The sequence below is a fragment of the Perca fluviatilis genome, chromosome 1, assembly GCF_010015445.1.
Source record: "Perca fluviatilis chromosome 1, GENO_Pfluv_1.0, whole genome shotgun sequence".
NCBI classification, from domain to species: Eukaryota; Metazoa; Chordata; class Actinopteri; order Perciformes; family Percidae; genus Perca; species Perca fluviatilis.
The window spans coordinates 3,378,314-3,400,914 of record NC_053112.1 but is presented as its reverse complement, the minus strand read 5'-3'; the positions used below and the strand labels follow the sequence as shown (position 1 = coordinate 3,400,914).

The following is a 22,601-nucleotide window of genomic DNA, read 5'->3' as shown; positions in this document are numbered from 1 at the left end:
ATAGGCCCCTGATGTTTACCTGAGATGTTTACCTGAGATGTTTACCTGAGATGTTTACCTGATGTTTACCTGAGATGTTTGCCTGATGTTTACCTGAGATGTTTACCTGAGATGTTTACCTGATGTTTACCTGAGATGTTTACCTGATGTTTACCTGAGATGTTTACCTGATGTTTACCTGAGATGTTTACCTGAGATGTTTACCTGAGATGTTTACCTGAGATGTTTACCTGAGATGTTTGCCTGAGATGTTTGCCTGAGATGTTTACCTGATGTTTACCTGAGATGTTTACCTGAGATGTTTACCTGAGATGTTTGCCTGATGTTTACCTGAGATGTTTGCCTGAGATGTTTGCCTGATGTTTACCTGAGATGTTTACCTGAGATGTTTGCCTGAGATGTTTACCTGAGATGTTTACCTGAGATGTTTACCTGAGATGTTTGCCTGATGTTTACCTGAGATGTTTACCTGAGATGTTTGCCTGATGTTTACCTGAGATGTTTACCTGAGATGTTTACGAGATGTTTGCCTGATGTTTACCTGATGTTTGCCTGATGTTTGCCTGAGATGTTTACCTGAGATGTTTACGAGATGTTTGCCTGATGTTTACCTGAGATGTTTACGAGATGTTTGCCTGATGTTTACCTGAGATGTTTACGAGATGTTTGCCTGATGTTTACCTGAGATGTTTACGAGATGTTTACCTGAGATGTTTACGAGATGTTTGCCTGATGTTTGCCTGAGATGTTTGCCTGAGATGTTTACCTGAGATGTTTACGAGATGTTTGCCTGAGATGTTTACGAGATGTTTGCCTGATGTTTACCTGAGATGTTTACGAGATGTTTGCCTGATGTTTACCTGAGATGTTTACGAGATGTTTGCCTGATGTTTACCTGAGATGTTTACGAGATGTTTGCCTGATGTTTACCTGAGATGTTTCCAGGTGTGCCTGATGTTTGCCTGATGTTTTTTTTTTTTTTTTTTTTTTTTCCAGGTATAGATATAACAGAGTAAAAGAAAAACTTGCTGGAAACGCAGGAAGAGACTGGCCCTGTACGTCAGCCTCTGAGGGTCTGGAGGAGGGAGAGGTGGAGGGGGAGACTCTGCTGATCGTGGAGTCGGAGGATCAGGGCTCGGTGGATCTGTCACACGACCAGAGTGGAGACTCTCTGACCAGCGACGTCGGCGAGGAGGCCGACGGAGGCTGGGCCTGCGAGGACATGTCCTTCTACTGCGACCGCTGTCACAAGTGGGTCCCTGCAGGTGAGATTCAGCATCTGCTCCTTTTATGTTCCATAACATCCTGAATATGGAAAGTTATAACAGCTGGACTCTCTGTCCTCATGTCTGTGTGTCTGTGTGTCTGATGGAACAACAATCTGTGAAACTGGTCCAGTATTAAACCAGAACCGAGCTGTAATGTAACCCTACAGGACTAATGTTCAGCAGCAGTTAGAGTCCACTAAAAGTTCTGTTGTTGCTGCTGACAGACTCAGATTATTATTCTAAGTGTCTGACAACATTATGGGATGGATCCCTACAGAGATAGACCTTTTAGTTAAAGAGTAAGATCTTTCTAGCTTAAAGTGATGGGTTAATTCATGTCCCCTGTACATTTGATGCCTCGAGCCAAACACCCCCCCCCTTTTCCACCTGGGTCTAACAACTCGGGAGCGTTATAGAGTAAGCGTTAGTCGCTGAGTATTAGAAGAGGCTAAATGGACCCACGTTTGTATCTCCTAAATGACCCACTCAACACGCCCGAAATGATACCAAACATCTACAAGTAGTAAAATAGGTTATGCTCTCATAAAACGATGGATTGGAAAAAGTTTTAGGTACACCAGAAGTTTATGTAAATAACACTTGCCTGCTGGCTTCTGCTCTCTGCTGTTGTTGCTGCTTGATGCTTAGGGTCAAATTACAACACCGAAAAGAGATGCAACAAAAATATTTATTAATTTAACTTATTTTTTTAAGTAAGTGCTGTAGTATAACTAGCAGGAGACAAGTAATAATTGAGGTAAGTTTGGAGACATTACCTTATTTAATCATTAAATTAATAAATATTTTTGTTGTATCTCTTTTCGGTGTTGTAATTTGTAGACGGCCCTAAGCACTCGTCTAACTGCAGGTAGCAGCAGAGAGCTGAGGAGAGCAGGCAAGTGTTCATAAACTTCTGGTGTACTTACAAACTTTCCAATCCATCGTTTTATGAGTGCATAACCTATATGTACTAGTGTAGAAGTTTGGTATCATTTCGGGCATTATTAGTGGGGTAACTTACAAGATACAAACGTGGGTCCATTAGCCCCTGCGCTAAGCTATTCAGCTGATAACGCTACTCTAGCTAACTCTCCCAATGTTAGACCCAGGTGAAAAAAGCTTCTGGGGGGGGGTGTTTGGCTCGAGGTCATGGTGCAAAGGACCCTAGGGTGAAATTACTCCGAACCATCACTTTAACATGAAACAGCCCCGAAATCACCATCACCAAACTCCACCAGACTCCATGTAAATAATCAGGACTTTTAGTGTGTATAGAGCCAGCATATCTCCACCAGACTCCATGTAAATAATCAGGACTTTTAGCGTGTATAGAGCCAGCATATCTCCACCAGACTCCATGTAAATAATCAGGACTTTTAGTGTGTATAGAGCCAGCATATCTCCACCAGACTCCATGTAAATAATCAGGACTTTTAGCGTATATAGAGCCAGCATATCTCCACCAGACTCCATGTTAATAATCAGGACTTTTAGTGTGTATAGAGCCAGCATATCTCCACCAGACTCCATGTTAATAATCAGGACTTTTAGCGTATATAGAGCCAGCATATCTCCACCAGACTCCATGTTAATAATCAGGACTTTTAGCGTGTATAGAGCCAGCATATCTCCACCAGACTCCATGTTAATAATCAGGACTTTTAGCGTGTATAGAGCCAGCATATCTCCACCAGACTCCATGTAAATAATCAGGACTTTTAGCGTGTATAGAGCCAGCATATCTCCACATGTAAATGGGTGAATTAAGGGTTTATTTCAACCAAACCAGAGTGGTGATTGTTGGAACAGTGGAAAGATGAACTTTTGGTAGTTTTATTTAGTTTCTGTCCACTTTGAATGAAGTGTGTTTTATGATGATAAAAGTCCTGATTATTTACATGGAGCATGTGTGAATGTGTGAAACTCTGCGTGTTGTCCTGTCAGCAGTCTGAGTCTCTCTCTCTCTCTGTGTCTGTGTCTCAGCTCAGCTCAGAGGGGAGCAGCCCAGCTACCTGAAAGGTGACAACTTCTTTAAATTCATCTGCTCCGACTGCTCCGAGGACGGAAAGGAGAGCTTCGAGAGGATGAGACTCACCTGGCAGCAGGTACAACATGAGTCAGTAGAGATGGAACCTTAGGCCTTATTTACAACCCTCCCCAATAACAAAAACTGTTTTTGTTCCTTTTCAATGTTTTTTCCATTTTTTCTGAGTTTTGCCGCCTTTTTCGAGGTTTTTTCGGCAATTATTTAGGATTTCTTTTCTCCTATCCAGGTTTATTTTGTTTTGTTTTTTAGACAATTTTTTAGACTTTTTTTTGTCAGCTTTTTTCTAAGTCTTTGGCGGGTTTTTTTCTGAATTTATGTCTTTTTTCTGGCAACATTTTGGGTATTTTTGTCTGCTTTTCAGTATGTATTTTTTTTCCTTTTTTGTCGTCTTTTTCAGCGTTTTTGTCTCCTTTTTTAGTTTTTTCAAAGTCCGTGGCACTTTTTTAAATCCATGCATAAATGTCCCGGGACCTCCCCAGATAGTTGGAGATCTAGATTAGATTTCATATTGCGTGTGTGGATAGTTGTTATTCTATCTAACATAACACGTAAGATGTACGTGTGCTATTCTAGATTATGGCGAGGAGCTGCGCCTCCATCTGAGCCTAACCTGCTTCCTCTGGCGTAGTACCGGCATGTTTAACCCTGATTGGTTTGTTGCGTTATGTGTGCCAGGTGGTGATGTTGGCCATGTACAACCTGTCTCTGGAGGGAACGGGCCGACAGGGCTACTTCAGGTGGAAAGAAGACATCTGTGCTTTCATTGGCCGACACTGGAACTTCCTGCTGGGAACGAGGTCACTTTAACTTTGGTTTTTAACGTTGTCTGACATCCTGCTTTCACTGACTAGCAACAGTTTTGAAATGTGCGACTATAATGTCGGGAGCGATCATGAAAGTGTATCATTAATCCTCCTGTTGTTTTCGGGCCAAATTTGACCCATTTTTATAAAGTTTCTATATCAGAAATTTGGGTTTCTTTCAACCAAATTGCCTAAAATGAACATGGATGGTTCTAGTAAAATGAACAATCAGTTCACTACTTTCATTGAATTTGGGGTGTTTTATTACATTTTATAGCATATTTCTGTGTTTTAAGCCAAAAAAAATTAGTAGTGGGAAAAAACGTTAAACGTAAAAGTAACAAAAATGACAAGTGTCAAACAAAGAGACAAAAAAGCGTCAAAAACTTTGAGAAAAAAAGCGACAAAACAAAAATCAACAAAAAGTGCCGGAAGCTGGAAAAAATGCAGAAATGTTTTGAAGATGGTGCTAACATTTCTTTAGCCGGGGAGACGGAGCAAGGGTTAATATATAAAATGATTTTACAACAAAGAGGAATGAAAAAAATAAATAAATAGGGCCTGGGACATTACGTTTATTTATGACCTTTGCCCTCTGATTGTCCCACACTCCTGTTATGTTAACATGCTCGTCATGCGCCGCCTCTACAAAGCGCCTTCACTGATTGGTCCAGAAGGTGATGTTTCCCGTCTGCGTGTGTGTGTGACCCTGCAGGAAGAAGACCTCCACGTGGTGGAGCACGGTGGCCGGCTGCCTGTCGGTCGGCAGTCCCACGTTCTTCCGGTCTGGAGCGCAGGAGTTTGGCGAGCCCGGCTGGTGGAAGCTGGTCCAGAACAGACCTCCGACTCTGCGGCTGGAGGTGGACAAATCCACCACCAAGGCCAAAGGTAACCTGCTGCTGCACCGATCCAGGGAGGAGGCTCGGCCGCTCCCTCATATGATCACATCGTCCAGTCGGGGTCACTCCAGATTAGGGATGCACGATATTGGATTATATATATATATATATATATATATATATATATATATATATATATCAATCAATCAATCAATCAATCAATCAATCCAAGTATCTCTCCAAGTATCTCTCCTGTACTACATTTACCTTATTACACGCATGTGTTGTAGATAAGGCATTACACAAGTCAAACAACATTTGATTCTACCATGAATGTATCATTTTACAAATGTAGACAGACATTCACCCCTGAAAAATCATTATCATTTTAAGCTTTAATGTCTGTAGGATGGGATCTGTAGTCTGTAGGATAGGATTTGTAGTCCGGGACGTCTCTGCAGCTCCACAATACTTTATTCAGAACGGTTTGACACATATTTTGTCTATTTTGTCGCTTTTTTAAACTTTTTAGTCTTTTTTTCCACATAGTTGTCTAGGCCAGAGCTTTGAGTTAAAGCGTAACTCTCGCCAAAATGCAACCTAGGGTCTTTTTGTGAATGTACCCGAGTCAAACTTTTGTTTAAAAGCATATTTAGGACAGAAGCGCCACTTTTAAGATTTACCGTCTTTTCGTTTTTCGGTCAAATGGCCTTTTGAATGGGAGTAGTAGGGGCACTACTCAAAATAGCTATTTTTAAACCACTAAGAAGGCTCGACGCAACATGAAACGTTGCTCCAAGTATCACCAGGAGCTCTACACATGAATTCCAGGTGTTTGTGTTCAAACAGTTTACTAAAAAAAGAGGTTTTGAACAACTCACCGTAGCTCTTATTGTTTCCGGCCGCTACCACCTCGGCAGTCAAAACGAGTCGATATCAAAACAAGTCGCCCCAGATTTAGGATATCCCTCGTTCACCGGTGTAGTTAAGGTGTAGAGCCCCTGGTGATACTTCAGGCAAAGTCTCATGTTGTGTCGAGCCTTCTTAGTGGTTTAAAAATAGCTATTTTGAGGCTAGCATAAAAGCGCCCCTACTACTCCCATTCAAAAGGCCATTTGACTAAAAAACGAGAATACGGTAAATCTTAAAAGTGGCGCTTCTGTCCTAAATATGCTTTTAAACTAAAGTTAGACTCGGGTACATTCACAAAAAGACCCTAGGTTGCGTTTTGGCGAGAGTTAGGCTTTAACCGTCTGCTCTGATCCCGCCAGCCTCTAAACCGGCCCTGGACCCCATCATCACGGTGGAGGGCCTGAGGAAGCGCGGCGCCAGAAACCCCGTGGAGAACGCCATCCAGCTGAAGGAGAAGCGCAGTCGCACGCAAGAGGCCAAAGACATCCGGCGGGCGCAGAAGGAGGCGGTGGGAGGCTACGCTGACCGCAGCGCCGCCTCCACGCCGGTCAAACTGGCGGCCGCCCGCGGCGGGGGAGGGGCGGGCGCTGGGCGCCGGCCGGACCTGGTCCTCGAGAAAGGTGAGGTCATCGACTTCTCTTCTCTCAGCTCGTCGGACCGAACGCCGCTCACCAGCCCCTCGCCCTCGCCGTCTCCGGACTTCTCCGCCCCCGGCACGCCGGCGTCGCATTCGGCAACGCCGAGCCTGCTGTCGGAGGCCGACCTCATCCCCGACGCCATGCCGCCTCAGGCTCTGTTCCACGGTGAGTTACTGCTGGAGAGTGTGTGTGTGTGTTAGTGTGTGTGTGTTAGTGCGTGCATGTGTGTGTGTGTTAGTGTGTGTGTGTCTGTGTTAGTGTGTGTGTGTGTGTTAGTGCGTGTGTGTGTGTGTTAGTGCGTGTGTGTGTGTGTTAGTGTGTGTGTTAGTGTGTGTGTGTGTGTGTGTTAGCGTGTGTTAGTGCGTGTGTATTATGTGTGTGTTAGTGTGTGTGTGTGTGTTAGTGTGTGTGTTAGTGCGTGTGTGTGTTAGTGCGTGTGTGTGTTAGTGCGTGTGTGTGTTAGTGCATGTGTGTGTGTGTGTGTTAGTGTGGTGTTAGTGTGTGTGGTGTTAGTGCGTGGTGTTAGTGTTAGTGTGTAAGGGTAGTGTGTGTTAGTGCGTGTGTGTAGCAGGTGTTAGTAGCGTTGTGGGTGTTAGTTAGCGGTGCTAACACAACACACACGCACCAACACTATAACAGCACCAACACAATACCACTACAACACACACGCACTAACACACACACAGAGACACACGCCCTAACCCCTAACACTAACACATGAACATTTCCTAAATGAATGGTCCGTGTGAGTAGTAATGTTTTAAACGCTGATGGCCCCCCCCCAGACGACGAGGAGATGGAGACGGAGGGAATGATCGACCCGGGGATGGAGTACCTCCCTCCTCCCCGCGCTAACCTCGCCGCCCGCAAGAAGCTGCGCCCGGCGCCGCCGCACATCAAGCGTGAAGCGGACAGCGACGAGGACGACGGCCGCGGCGGAGAGGACGACTTCGAAGAGCCCGCGGGACACGCCCAAGTAGGACTGGGCAATATAACGATATATCAATATCAATATATCAATATTATATCAATATATCGTTATATTGCCCAAGTAGGACTGGGCAATATAACGATATATCAATATATCAATATATCAATATTATATCAATATATCGATATATTGCCCAAGTAGGACTGGGCAATATATCGATATATCAATATATTGATATTGATATAATATCAATATATTGATATTATATCAATATATCGATATATCAATATATCAATATATGGATATTATATCAATATATCGAAATATCAATATATCAATATATGGATATTATATCAATATATCGATATATCAATATCAATATATCAATATATGGATATTATATCAATATATCGATATATCAATATATCAATATATCGATATTATATCAATATATCGTGATATGAGACTAGATATCATCTTAGATTTTGGATATCGTGATATTGTAATATGACACAAGTGTTACTGGTTCTAAAGGCTGCGTTACAGTAAAGTGACGTACTTTTTAGGGTTGTGCTCGGTTGAAGAACTTCTGAGTCGACTAACACTCATTCAGTCGTATCGACTAATGGATTAGTGGATTTAATCTATTAGTTGATTTAATCTATTAGTTGATTTAATCTATTAGTTGATTTAATCTATTAGTGGATTTAATCGACAGATCTGTAAATCTGAGTTTCTCCACTAAGAGTCATGTTAAAGCACCACTTTAATTCTTGTGTTTACCAGAGATGTGCTCGTACGTTTCTTGGAAATAAGTCATTCAGCATGAAAACAGCATCAGACCTGACTAATGGACTACAGAGATCTAAGTTGACTAAGACCAGAACCACCGATTAGTCCACTGATCCACTAAGAGGGAGCAGCCCTAGACCCCAGGACAACCTGAGGGTTAACTGAATGACAACAAAAGTATTGGTTAAAATGCGTATGAACCCTGATTACCGTAAAGTGATGTACTTTTCTGAACTCACCAGACTGTTCTAACTGTTCTGTTATTCACCTTTTCCCCACTTAGTCATTATATCAACGTTACTGATGATTATTGATCTAAAATCTAAGTGTGAAGATATTCTGTTAGAGCACCAATAGTCAACCCTAGAATATCGCCGCTATATCGATATCGAGGTATTTGGTCAAGAATATGGTGATATCTGATTCTCTCCCTCTCGCCCAGCCCTACGCCGAAGGCCCGTCTCTCTCCGCCAGCGGCCTCTGGCCGCGGGGTCCCTGAGTCGAGAATACCTCACCGAGAAAGCGGACGCCCGCCCGGCGTCGCCAGACTCCCGCGCCCCCGCGTCAGCCTGTACGGAGAGCCGATGGCGGGCTGCTGGATCGCCTACGCGCTGGCCCACGCCGCACGCCAAACGCTTCCACAGGAAGCTGCTGGTGCGTCAGGCCAAGAGGCAGCGAGGGCTCCCCCTGCTGGACCTGGACCGGGCCGTGAGCGCCACGCTCAGCCTGGTGGGAGGGATCTACGGCGCCCAGGGGGCGGGAACGCTGACACGGAAATACTGCACCAACAGCCAGGAGCTGCGTATTCTCGATCGCTTCCAGGTACGCTCAACATACTTACAGCGCCCATATTCTGCTCATTTTCAGGTTCATACTTGTATTTTAGAGGTTGTACCAAAATAGGTTTACTTGGTTTAATTATCTAAAAACACCATATTTTTGTTGTACTGCACATTGCTGCAGCTCCTCTTTTCACCCTGTGTTCAGGTCTCTGTTTTAGCTACAGAGTGAGACCTCTTCTCTTCTTCTTCTTCTTCTGGACTATCTTTGATTGCACTCGCACATGCTCAGTAGCTCAGATCGTAGTCTTCAGCTAGCTCCATAGACAGTAAAAGAAAGGCTGTTTCTCCAACTTCAGTCAGTTCCAAGGCAGGATCAGCTGGGAGACTTCTTCTAAACCAGGGCGCACATGGAAGTAGTTCTTTTGGAGATTATGGTGAACTTGTGTGTGTTGTAGCAGTGCTTTGCCATTGAGAACGAGCTAGCATGCTAGCACTAGCATGCTAGCGCTAGCATGCTAACGGTTGCGGTTAGCCGGCTCGTTTTGGCTAGTGACGTAGAAAGCCGTGCAGATTGTGACCAGCTCACCAGGAGACTGAAACCAGGACACATTCGGGGCATATATGGGCACTTTAATCAGTTAAACTCCTTTACACTCACAACGTTTACATTCACATAATGGTCTGTTTTTAGCTCTTATTCTGAAAAACATAAAAGATATGTCCTCGGCCAATCAGGGTTCAACAGTCGTGGTCGCCAGACGGCTCGGTTAAAGTAAAAACAACAACACACTTTTTGTCTTTTTTTTATTGACATTTGTTTACTTTTTTGATGCTTTTCATTCTTAGGTTTTTGACTCTTTTTACATTAATTTTTGTTTTCGTTTTCAGCATTCTTTTCAATGCTTTTGATGTTTTTTTCAATGTGTTTTTTTTTGCCACTTCTGGTGTGTTGTTCTCTTTAAAAGTTTTAGTTATCCTACTGTGACTGAAGTAGTTAAATAAAAGATGTCAACAGCCAGGAGCTGCGTAGTCTGGATCGCTTCCAGGTACGTTCAACATATTTAATCAGTTAAACTCACGCCGTTTACATTCACGTAATGGTCAGTTTTTTGCTCTTATTCTGAAAAACATCAAAGCTATTTCCTCGGCCAATCAGTGTTCAACTATCGTGGTCGCCAGACGGCCCGGTTAAAGTAAATACAACAACCCACTCGTTGAGTTGCTGCTTTTTCACTTTTTTTATTTCATTTCATTCATTGACTTTTTTTCATGCTTTTGATTCTTAGGTTTTTGACTCTTTTTATTTTATTTTTTTTTGACAAATTTTTTTTTTCCGTTTTCAGCATTGTTTTCAATACTTTTGACGTTTTTTTTCAAAATGTTATTTTAACGTTTTTTTTTTTTTCGAAGTTTGATTTAAAAAAAAAAAAATATACCATGGGGTTTTTTGCCGCTTCTGGTGTGTTTTTCTTAAAAACTTTTTTTTCCAAGTTCTTTTTCAACCCTGAAAAGTGTGTGTGTGTGTGTGTGTGAGCTGTTTCCATGGTTAATGAAAGTGAATGTTCCTCTAATATTGACGTTTACATGTGGACGTGTAAAACAGGATTTGACGTGACTGTGTTTGTGTGCAGAGCAACTTCTCGAGCAGAAGAGGCGTCCAGCAGAACTCTGTGTCCTTCTGGCATCGCCTGATGGGAGCGGAAGGGAGCTCGGACCAGACCATCAAGAGTCCTTACACGTCTCGCATCCTCAAACCCTACATCAGGTAACATCTCACACCCTACATCAGGTAACATCTCACACCCTACATCAGGTAACATCTCACACCCTACATCAGGTAACACCTCACACCCTACATCAGGTAACATCCTCACACCCTACATCAGGTAACATCTCACACCTTACATCAGGTAACATCTCACACCTTACATCAGGTAACATCTCACACCTTACATCAGGTAACATCTCACACCCTACATCAGGTAACATCTCACACCCTACATCAGGTAACACCTCACACCCTACATCAGGTAACATCCTCACACCCTACATCAGGTAACATCCTCACACCTTACATCAGGTAACATCTCACACCTTACATCAGGTAACATCTCACACCTTACATCAGGTAACATCCTCACACCTTACATCAGGTAACATCTCACACCTTACATCAGGTAACATCCTCACACCTTACATCAGGTAACATCTCACACCTTACATCAGGTAACATCCTCACACCTACATCAGGTAACATCTCACACCCTACATCAGGTAACATCTCACACCTTACATCAGGTAACATCTCACACCTTACATCAGGTAACATCTCACACCCTACATCAGGTAACATCTCACACCCTACATCAGGTAACATCTCACACCCTACATCAGGTAACATCTCACACCCTACATCAGGTAACATCTCACACCCTACATCAGGTAACATCTCACACCCTACATCAGGTAACATCTCACACCCTACATCAGGTAACATCTCACACCCTACATCAGGTAACACCTCACACCCTACATCAGGTAACATCCTCACACCTTACATCAGGTAACATCTCACACCTTACATCAGGTAACATCTCACACCCTACATCAGGTAACATCTCACACCTTACATCAGGTAACACCTCACACCTTACATCAGGTAACATCTCACACCTTACATCAGGTAACATCTCACACCCTACATCAGGTAACATCTCACACCTTACATCAGGTAACATCTCACACCCTACATCAGGTAACATCCTCACACCCTACATCAGGTAACATCCTCACACCTTACATCAGGTAACATCTCACACCTTACATCAGGTAACACCTCACACCCTACATCAGGTAACATCTCACACCCTACATCAGGTAACATCTCACACCCTACATCAGGTAACATCCTCACACCTTACATCAGGTAACATCTCACACCTTACATCAGGTAACACCTCACACCCTACATCAGGTAACATCTCACACCCTACATCAGGTAACATCTCACACCCTACATCAGGTAACATCTCACACCTTACATCAGGTAACACCTCACACCTTACATCAGGTAACATCTCACACCCTACATCAGGTAACATCCTCACACCTTACATCAGGTAACATCTCACACCTTACATCAGGTAACACCTCACACCTTACATCAGGTAACATCTCACACCCTACATCAGATAACATCTCACACCCTACATCAGGTAACATACACACCCTACATCAGGTAACATCCTCACACCTTACATCAGGTAACATCTCACACTCTACATCAGGTAACATCTACACCCTAATAGGTAACAACATCTCACACCCTACATCAGGTAACATCTCACACCTTACATCAGGTAACACCTCACACCCTACATCAGGTAACACCTCACACCCTACATCAGGTAACACCACACACCTGGTAACACCTCACACCTTACATCAGGTAACACCTCACACCTTACATCAGGTAACACCTCACACCTTACATCAGGTAACACCACACACCTTACATCAGGTAACACCTCACACCTTACATCAGGTAACATCCTCACACCCTACATCAGGTAACATCTCACACCTTACATCAGGTAACATCTCACACCTTACATCAGGTAACATCCTCACACCCTACATCAGGTAACATCTCACACCTTACATCAGGTAACATCTCACACCCTACATCAGGTAACATCTCACACCTTACATCAGGTAACACCTCACACCCTACATCAGGTAACATCTCACACCTTACATCAGGTAACACCTCACACCTTACATCAGGTAACATCTCACACCTTACATCAGGTAACACCTCACACCCTACATCAGGTAACATCTCACACCCTACATCAGGTAACATCCTCACACCCTACATCAGGTAACATCCTCACACCTTACATCAGGTAACATCCTCACACCTTACATCAGGTAACATCTCACACCTTACATCAGGTAACATCTCACACCTTACATCAGGTAACATCCTCACACCTTACATCAGGTAACATCTCACACCCTACATCAGGTAACATCTCACACCCTACATCAGGTAACATCTCACACCCTACATCAGGTAACATCTCACACCCTACATCAGGTAAAAATCTCACACCTACATCAGGTAAATACATCTCACACCTTACATCAGGTAACATCTCACACCCTACATCAGGTAACATCCTCACACCCTACATCAGGTAACATCTCACACCCTACATCAGGTAACATCTCACACCCTACATCAGGTAACACCTCACACCCTACATCATGTAACACCTCACACCTTACATCAGGTAACACCACACACCTGGTAACACCTCACACCCTACATCAGGTAACATCTCACACCCTACATCATGTAACACCTCACACCCTACATCACGTAACACCTCACACCTTACATCAGGTAACACCTCACACCTTACATCAGGTAACATCTCACACCTTACATCAGGTAACACCCTCACACCCTACATCAGGTAACATCTCACACCCTACATCAGGTAACATCTCACACCTTACATCAGGTAACACCTCACACCCTACATCAGGTAACACCACACACCTGGTAACACCTCACACCTTACATCAGGTAACACCTCACACCTTACATCAGGTAACATCTCACACCTTACATCAGGTAACACCTCACACCTTACATCAGGTAACATCTCACACCTTACATCAGGTAACACCTCACACCTTACATCAGGTAACACCACACACCTGGTAACACCTCACACCTTACATCAGGTAACACCTCACACCTTACATCAGGTAACATCTCACACCCTACATCAGGTAACATCTCACACCCTACATCAGGTAACATCTCACACCTTACATCAGGTAACATCTCACACCTTACATCAGGTAACACCCTCACACCCTACATCAGGTAACATCTCACACCCTACATCAGGTAACATCTCACACCTTACATCAGGTAACATCTCACACCTTACATCAGGTAACACCTCACACCTTACATCAGGTAACACCTCACACCTTACATCAGGTAACACCTCACACCCTACATCAGGTAACATCCTCACACCTTACATCAGGTAACACCTCACACCCTACATCAGGTAACACCTCACACCCTACATCAGGTAACATCCTCACACCTTACATCAGGTAACACCTCACACCCTACATCAGGTAACACCTCACACCCTACATCAGGTAACACCTCACACCCTACATCAGGTAACAACCTCACACCTTACATCAGGTAACACCTCACACCTTACATCAGGTAACACCTCACACCCTACATCAGGTAACATCCTCACACCTTACATCAGGTAACACCTCACACCCTACATCAGGTAACACCTCACACCCTACATCAGGTAACACCTCACACCCTACATCAGGTAACACCTCACACCTTACATCAGGTAACACCTCACACCCTACATCAGGTAACATCCTCACACCTTACATCAGGTAACACCTCACACCCTACATCAGGTAACACCTCACACCCTACATCAGGTAACACCTCACACCTTACATCAGGTAACACCACACACCTGGTAACACCTCACACCTTACATCAGGTAACATCTCACACCTTACATCAGGTAACATCTCACACCCTACATCAGGTAACATCTCACACCTTACATCAGGTAACATCTCACACCCTACATCAGGTAACATCTCACACCTTACATCAGGTAACACCTCACACCTTACATCAGGTAACATCTCACACCCTACATCAGGTAACATCTCACACCTTACATCAGGTAACATCTCACACCTTACATCAGGTAACATCCTCACACCTTACATCAGGTAACATCTCACACCCTACATCAGGTAACACCCTCACACCCTACATCAGATAACACCCTCACACCCTACATCAGGTAACCTCTCACATCCTCAAACTAGGCCTGTCACGATAACAAATTTTGTTGGACGGTAAATTGTCCCAGATATTATTACGATAAACAAATTTTCATCTAATATAATAATGGCATAATAATAATAATGCAGGTACACCTTTTCAAAGATCAATAAACTTTTATTTCTAAAGAATATTTAACACTGGAACTAGAAGACATTTTAAATATCCACAATAAATGAACAAAACAACCAAAAACAAGAAATAAAATGGAAATTTGTCCGGCCTTTTTGATTTCCATTTAAAAATGATTGAGCTCATTTTTAGTTATCATGCGATTAATTGATTTATTGCATATTGCAACAGGCCTATACACACATACATCAGGTAGAGAGAGTCCTGAATCCTTCCCTCAGGTAGAGAGAGTCCTGAATCCTTCCCTCAGGTAGAGAGAGTCCTGAATCCTTCCCTTAGGTAGAGAGAGTCCTGAATCCTTCTGTCTCTTTTTTAGGAGGGATTATGAGAGTCGTCCGGTGAAGATGAGGTTGTTGGCAGAGATCAGGGCTCACTCTCACAGGAACGACCCTGACTGGGTCCCTGAACGCAACGCTCCCATCGACTACTGCTACGTTCGCCCAAACCACATCCCCTCTGTCAACGCCATGTGTCACGACAGCTTCTGGCCAGGTAACACACACATACACACACAAACAAATACACACACACACACAAACACATTCTTCTTACCCAGAACCCCCCACCATGACTCTGTGTGTTAACGGAGCGTTTGATTGGCTCTGGTCCCCCAGGTGTGGACCTGTCAGAGTGTCTGCAGTACCCAGACTTCAGCGTGGTCGCTCTCTATAAGAAAGTTGTGATCGGCTTCGGTTTCATGGTTCCTGACGTCAAGTACAACGAGGCGTACATCTCCTTCCTGCTGGTCCATCCCGAGTGGAGGCAAGCCGGCATCGGCACCTTCATGATCTACCACCTCATCCAGGTGAGTCAGACATGATCTACCACCTCATACCTAGAGATTGGCATGGGGTACTTTCCATAAAATCATCTCTTAATGCAAATCAAACCAACTATTAGGCTAACCGACATAAAACCATGACAATCTCTAGGTATGGTGAAGGGTATGTGATGATGTGGGCGAGCTAGTTTAATTCCAAAAGCCAAGGGAACTTTATCAGGACGTCATTTTGAGGGGACAGCACATTTACACTATTATACAAGCTATATACTTAATACTTTACATTGTAGCAAAGCGTCATTTCTTCAGTGTTGTCCCATTAAATGATATAATGAAATATTTACTAAAATGTGAGGGGTGTACTCACTTTTGACAACACAGGGGTCGTAAAGGTCAAACAAAGACTAGGGGCACAGGCTGTGCACCAAAATACAACAAACCACGTTCCAGCCAATCACCGACAAGATGGTTGGGGGAGGGGGTGGGGCTTAGTGACAGTCAGTTAGTCATGACAGTTACAGAAACATGGGGGGAGGGACGAGCTCGCTCTGTTTTGTTTTGAATTTACTTTGAACGTCAACAGAAGTGACGTCATGCAGGAACTCATAGTGCACCTTTAATCAACTCTTCAATCTCCAACTAATCTGAGATTCAGGCTATATCTCCGTGATGTTTGTGTGTCTCAGACCTGATGTTTGTGTGTGCGTGTGTGTGTGTGTTCCAGACGTGCATGGGGAAGGACGTGACGCTGCACGTGTCGGCCAGTAATCCCGCCATGCTGCTTTATCAGAAGTTTGGTTTCAAAGCGGAGGAATACATCCTGGACTTCTACGATAAATACTATCCGGTGGAGAGCACCGAGTGCCGCCACGCCTTCTTCCTCCGCCTGAGACGCTGAGAACAGAAAAAAAATTATATTTTGAGGAAAAATAGTCTGATTTGGAAAATGTAAACCTTGGATTATTTTAAGATTCGGGCTCAGGACTATAAGGAGGAGGAAAACAAAACAAGTCAGAAAATGTTTTTGAAAAAAAAACTCGTTCTAGTTGGAGAATAAATGTCAGAATATTACAAGAAAAAAAGTCTGAAGATTTCAGACAAAAGTTGAAATATTTTGCTGTGGAATCCAAGTCCCGCCCACACACCCGCAGGGCCAATCAGGAGTCAGTCCCAGCTGTCAATAATGAGGTTTCAGCCTGTTTTTATAGCATCAAATAACTAATAAAAAGCCAACGGACATTTTATGAAGAAAAACGGACAGTTCTGTTAGTACTGAAGAGATGGTTTCAGTCTGCAGCGCCATGCCTGGCTCAAAGGCACCCGGGCAGTATCTGCTGAAGGGGGGGGGGGGTTATTACAGCGGTGACCCTCAGACAAAACTGACTCAATCAAACTGTACTTATGTTATGATGAATAAATGTGACTGTTTTATGGTGTTTCTGAAGAAATGTACAACACAGAAATTCTGACAAACTGTAAAATAATTCAGAAAATCTGGACTGTGTTCAAATAAAGTCTGTTTCATATACAGTTGGTCAGTTCTTGCAGAACGTAGGTGTGTGTGTGTCTGCGTGTTTCTGTGTGTGGGTGTCTGTGTGTGGATATCTGTGTGTGTTTATCTTTGGAGATGTGTTGAGTTTTAATTTGATTACAATCTGCAGAATGTTCTGCAGCTGCTGTGTGCTGATAAAACTTTAGTATCTGATAGATTTTTGGAAGTGAAACATGATGAAAGCTGCCTCTCTTTCCTTCATTCAGCAGACTGTTTGTCCAGCAGGAGGCGCTAGAGTCACACAGCAGATAAGTTGATGTCCTCCTACATACAGGGGGAGAAAGAAACCGCTGCAGGCAACAAATGTTACAGTTTGTGTCCACGTTGGTGGTTGGTTTAACAATAGTCTCGCTTTGTCAGACCCTCCTCCAAAGCACACTGGAGGAAGGTCTGGCTAGTCCACACAGCATTCCTGGATGGGAGAAAATTGTGCTCTGGTTTATTGACATTTCTTTAAACCAATCACAATCATCGTGGGGCGGTGCTAAGCTCCGGACGGAGCCACGGTGCCTCTGCTAAATAGTCTCAGGAAGGAACTTGTTTTGGTGGAACATGTGGACGTTCAAAAGTAGTTTTAGTCGTGGAACAGAAAACTCCGATTGGACAGATAGTCTAGCTAGCTGTCTGGATTTACCCTGCAGAGATCTGAGGAGGAGTTAACCATAGTCCTCACAAATCCACCGGAGGTTAGAACGCCAACACAGAGACAGAGGAAGGGGACGGACATCCGGACGAAAAGAGTGAAATCAGGCTCACTGAAGTATTACTAATGTAATGTAAACTCACTGAAATAATTAACAAATATTAAACAGATCTGAACAGAACAAAACAAAACTGTAGTTACGTCAAAGTTCTTGTGTTAGAGAGACGTGTGAATGCAGCTATGCACTGATACTGTGTGGGTATTTCCAAATTTTTACAATCAGGAAGAAACATCTTTATTTTATTAGCTTTACTTAACTTTAATATACTTTTATAAGGTTTATCTGAAGAGGTCTCATTATACTGATTCCCAAACGACTGAATGCCTAAATCTGAGTCAACTTTTTAAGTTAAGTGGGACTTTTCGTCTAACGGTAACATATGTATGTGTGTGTACCTGTCTTAGTGGTTTGTGCTGCTGCCACTTCCTGTGTTAAATGATTGCTCAACACAAAGACAGACAATGTTCCTAACCATAGGTTCAGTTCAGTTTGTCAAGATGGCTGCACATGCTCTCGCTGCGCCACGTTTGAGCTTGAATGTGAGATATACCAGAAACGTCAAAGAGAACAGCGGAGAGGAGGAGAATCAGCTGAAGATCTTAGAGGATGAAGAGCTTTACGATGATCTCGAGCCACAAAGAGCCAGTAAGTCTGAAATGATGAGTGTTGTAAAGGGGAAGTTCATCTCAGTTTCTGTGAGGCTTTATTTAAACTAGATATTGAGTGTTAATTCACAATTAATAAATCCACCATTAGTTACCATTCACTGTGAGTGTTTATCAGGTGTCTTGGTGATGTAATCTGGTGCCTCGTGAGTCATTATTCTTATCGTTCAAACTTCAAACAGTAAAACATGTTCTGGATGTATTTTGTCTCAGTAGGACCATGCAATCCTGTAGCCTGCAACAGAAGGTGCTTCAGAGCTACTGCAGTGACTCTGGGAGGGTTTTATCTTCTGCTATTGGCTGGACTCTTCATTCGCTGTGAGTAATTATGTTTTTAATACAAACTGTTATACCTTAAAGGAGAAATATCATGAAAAACGTTTTCAGTGCTTGTGCAAAAACATTTGTGTATTTGGAGTGCCTACCAATCCCAACTGTGAAATGAGACCCAGTCAGGTTTTTGTAAGCTGCCTAGATCATAAAACATGCGATTCAACAAGATATTCACATTTGACTCCCCTTCCTCTTTCTCATGCAGGCTCATTAGAAAATACCGCCCCCATCTAAGTATCTCCACCCACGGCTTAACCACTAACTATTCTTTTTCATAAGCCAATCAGAGCAGACTGTTGTTTTTTTTGGGAGGGGTGTTAAAGTGACAGGCGCTAAAACGGAGCTTGTTTTGGTTCTTTTTCACACTTGATACTGTCATGGTCATAGGCGTCGATTTCGGTGGGGACGCTGGGTACGCGTACCTATCAGATTTCGTCATGAGTCATTTTGTACCCACCACTTTTTTTGAAAACCTCGAGCTCAATTTAGTTAAAAAGAAAAATAAAGTTCATAACAAATAATTCTTGAGCGACAGATGCCAACAAATCCACAAAAATCTCTATTATCCCCACAGGGCAGGCACAAACACAGCCGCTCTGTGGTGCAGAACTACAAATATTGTGCTGCACAATATGACTGAAGCGCCTACATCGTTATTCCACGGGACGTTGCGTAGGCTCAGCCACCTGCTCGCACTTCAACACCGCTCACTTGCGCTCTAACTTCGGATAAACTATTTTTTCCTACACATCTCCAAAGAGTCAGGGGCTTTTGCTTTGTGTTTGTCTTTCTCAAGGATTGTCAGATTCCGTTTTGAAATGTTATTTTTTATTTTTTCCGGAGTTGAATTGAAACTTCCCCTGATCTGTAGGAATCATTCTCTCCATTCAAGATGATTGTGTTTGCATTGAAACTCCAGAAGCAACTCTTTCCACAGTTACTCAGTGTCCCAAAAGTACTCCCGAAGTGTTTTTTTTTTGTAATTCTGCGCAGTCTGATGGCATGTCATGTCACATTGTCAACATGGTACATGGAGCAGAACATAGTGGGTCATATGTTTAATTCTTTTTGAAAACTAAAGGCTTTCTTCTTCATAAAACGTGTCGGACATCATCACATTTTTGTATACATTTTTATTCATTTACATCAGTAAGTTAAATGAAAATGCACTTCCGAATGCGTCTCTGTCCCCAGCACATTTCAAACCAAACTGACGCCCATGGTCATGGTTGTGGTTTTCAGTTGTAGTTTTTCCTGTTTTATTTTTTCAATTCCTCCATAGTCAAAGTGATATGTCATTGTGCGCAGGATGTTAATTATTTCTGTCTTTAGTTTAACGCAGAATGATTCAGTGTTGTTGGTCTGTTTCTTATTTTGTTGTGGTTTTCACCAGATACTTTTGAGTCTTTTTGCTCTTATATAGTTTTAAATTGTATAAAAAAATTTTTATTACCTTTCTCTTTGTAACTGTACTTATTTCTGTTGCGTGCTGCTGCAACTCCAGGGAGTGAATCAATCAATAAAGGCTTAAACCTTATCTTATATTTCAGTCACTTCGCTGCAGACCAGATACGAGATGTTGCAGACCAGATACGAAATGTTGCAGACCAGATACGACCAACTGAGCAGCAACTACAGCCAGATCCAGAGCAACGTTTCTGGTAAGAAAGGTTTCAAATCACCATAACACCCAGGATCAAACTTCACACTGTCTTTAAATAATCTCAAACTGTCTAATTTTCATCTTTTGCTGTTTATCTCAAGACATATCCGTCAAAAACAGTCAGTTTCGGAGCCGCTATGAAACACTGAGTGTAAATCACAGTCAGTTACAGGATGAAGTAAAGCAGCTGGAGACCAGAATGAAAGGTGAGAAAGTTTAAAATCAGTAAACACCTGTATTATACACATCTACATCATAGAACTTGATTGTGTATTTACCGTTGATTAAACAGTTTTATGCTGTTAAACTGTTTTGCTGATGATGTGAATATTTTAGAGACGGTCACTTACAAATGAGATGTAAAACCTGAGTGAAAAGTATTTACAGAGTAAACATCCTGACAGGGAAACATGACAGAGGCAAGAAAGATCTTTAAATATTGAAACTACATTTGTTTGACTTTAAGAGATGCAGTGTCCTGACGGATGGAAGAGACCTGGATGCAGTTGTTACTTTAAATCTGAGAAGGAGAACTATTGGTTTGGAAGCAGAGATGACTGTGAGCAGAGTGGAGCACATCTGGTCGTCATAAACAACGAAGAGGAACAGGTTAGGATGTTTGTTTCTGAGTGATCTTAGAAAAAAAGAAATTCAATGGAAATATTTAAATAAAAAATATAATATATCATATTTTTAAATATTTGAAGAAAAAAAAACTTGAAATGTTAACTGTCTTCTGACCACTAAGGGTGCAGTTCCTCATGCATTCTCTGTTTCTCTGCTGATTATAAATGTTTTTCTTCCCTTCCCTCCATTTCTAATGTGTTTACTGTCATGCTGTGAGTCCAGTCCTCAGTGTGTGGTGGACCGAGGGATCCCTCTTGTGTTTGTTGAGGCTGATTGTCAAAGTGACAAAAACTAAAACTAAAACCACAGTTTGTCAAGATGTTCCATGTTGTTTGTTGTTGTTCTATTGAAACTATGGTTGGTTATTTGTGTATGATTAGCAGTGTTTCCTTTAGGATTTATTTTAGCAGTGGGGGCAGGTCCCGCCGCCAAATGTTTTACGTATGAAACAGAACTGACACTTCGCTGCAACACAATCAAATATATTTATTCACCTCTATTCACACACAATGAGGCATATTTACAGTTGTGATTGAACTGTATTTTTTGAGGACCTATAGGGCACTTAACATCTATAACAGGTCTACACTTAGAACGGATCCACTGCGGGAACATTTTTGGTGGAGCTGTTGGTTTAATAGTCGACTCGGAAGAAAGTGAATGTTTTGACAATAAACTACATCAATACAACAGTATGTGGAGTTAAACACTGATTAGTGTGTCTGATTGATGCATCATGGGGCGATTTTCTTCTTGTAATACATTTTGTCTTTCCTTCAGATGTAGTCACAAGATGACTTTACTACGCCACAAATGCTGAACTGTGAACAGAGAAATGATTGTTGTCTCTTGTCAACTTCTAGAAGTTTGTCACTGAGCTGAGTAAGGATGGAGAGTACTGGATTGGTCTAAGGTATGGACGGAGACAAGGAGAATACAAATGGCAATGGGTCGACGGATCACCGCTGACAGAAACGTGAGACATTTTAAAGGTTTTTGTTTTCATCACTATTCCATCAAAGTCACTGTTTGTCACTAAAATAAGTTTTAAATAGAAGGATGCCGTTAAAGCTGCTTTTTCCAATTAGTGTTTGAGAGAGAGAGAGAAAGAGATTTTTGATTTTTTATAAGTCTTTATTTTAAAAACTAGAAACACCAACACAAAAGCAAAAAAAATTCCATCAGAATAGGGCCACAGAAAAT

The 22,601-nt window shown here is 42.6% G+C and overlaps 2 protein-coding genes and 1 long non-coding RNA gene across 3 annotated transcripts in view; all 3 read left to right on the top strand.

Moving 5' to 3' along the window:
• Nucleotides 1-935: 935 nt before the first annotated feature.
• kat14 (lysine acetyltransferase 14) lies at nt 936-17,384 on the top strand. The gene is given in 13 exon segments (XM_039805597.1): nt 936-945; nt 1,041-1,265; nt 3,252-3,373; nt 3,991-4,112; nt 4,834-5,006; nt 6,229-6,672; nt 7,293-7,483; nt 8,686-8,847; nt 8,849-9,052; nt 10,644-10,777; nt 15,390-15,565; nt 15,688-15,878; nt 16,579-17,384. Coding segments are annotated over 13 exon segments (2,328 nt in total). The 3' UTR covers nt 16,753-17,384.
• Nucleotides 13,321-14,077, top strand: LOC120551253. Its single transcript, XR_005637855.1, has 3 exons — nt 13,321-13,568; nt 13,610-13,729; nt 14,036-14,077. It is a non-coding gene; the product is annotated as an uncharacterized LOC120551253 (long non-coding RNA).
• Nucleotides 17,385-18,623: 1,239 nt separating the features above from the next.
• LOC120550893 (CD209 antigen-like protein E) overlaps nt 18,624-22,601 on the top strand; it is a 30,946-nt gene continuing 26,968 nt past the window's right edge. Inside the window, exons 1-6 of the mRNA XM_039787877.1 lie at nt 18,624-18,755; nt 18,989-19,093; nt 20,659-20,769; nt 20,873-20,977; nt 21,238-21,380; nt 22,262-22,374. Of these exons, the coding sequence (XP_039643811.1) occupies nt 20,685-20,769; nt 20,873-20,977; nt 21,238-21,380; nt 22,262-22,374 (446 nt within the window). The 5' untranslated portion in view covers nt 18,624-18,755; nt 18,989-19,093; nt 20,659-20,684. The remainder of the gene's footprint in view (nt 18,756-18,988; nt 19,094-20,658; nt 20,770-20,872; nt 20,978-21,237; nt 21,381-22,261; nt 22,375-22,601) is intronic.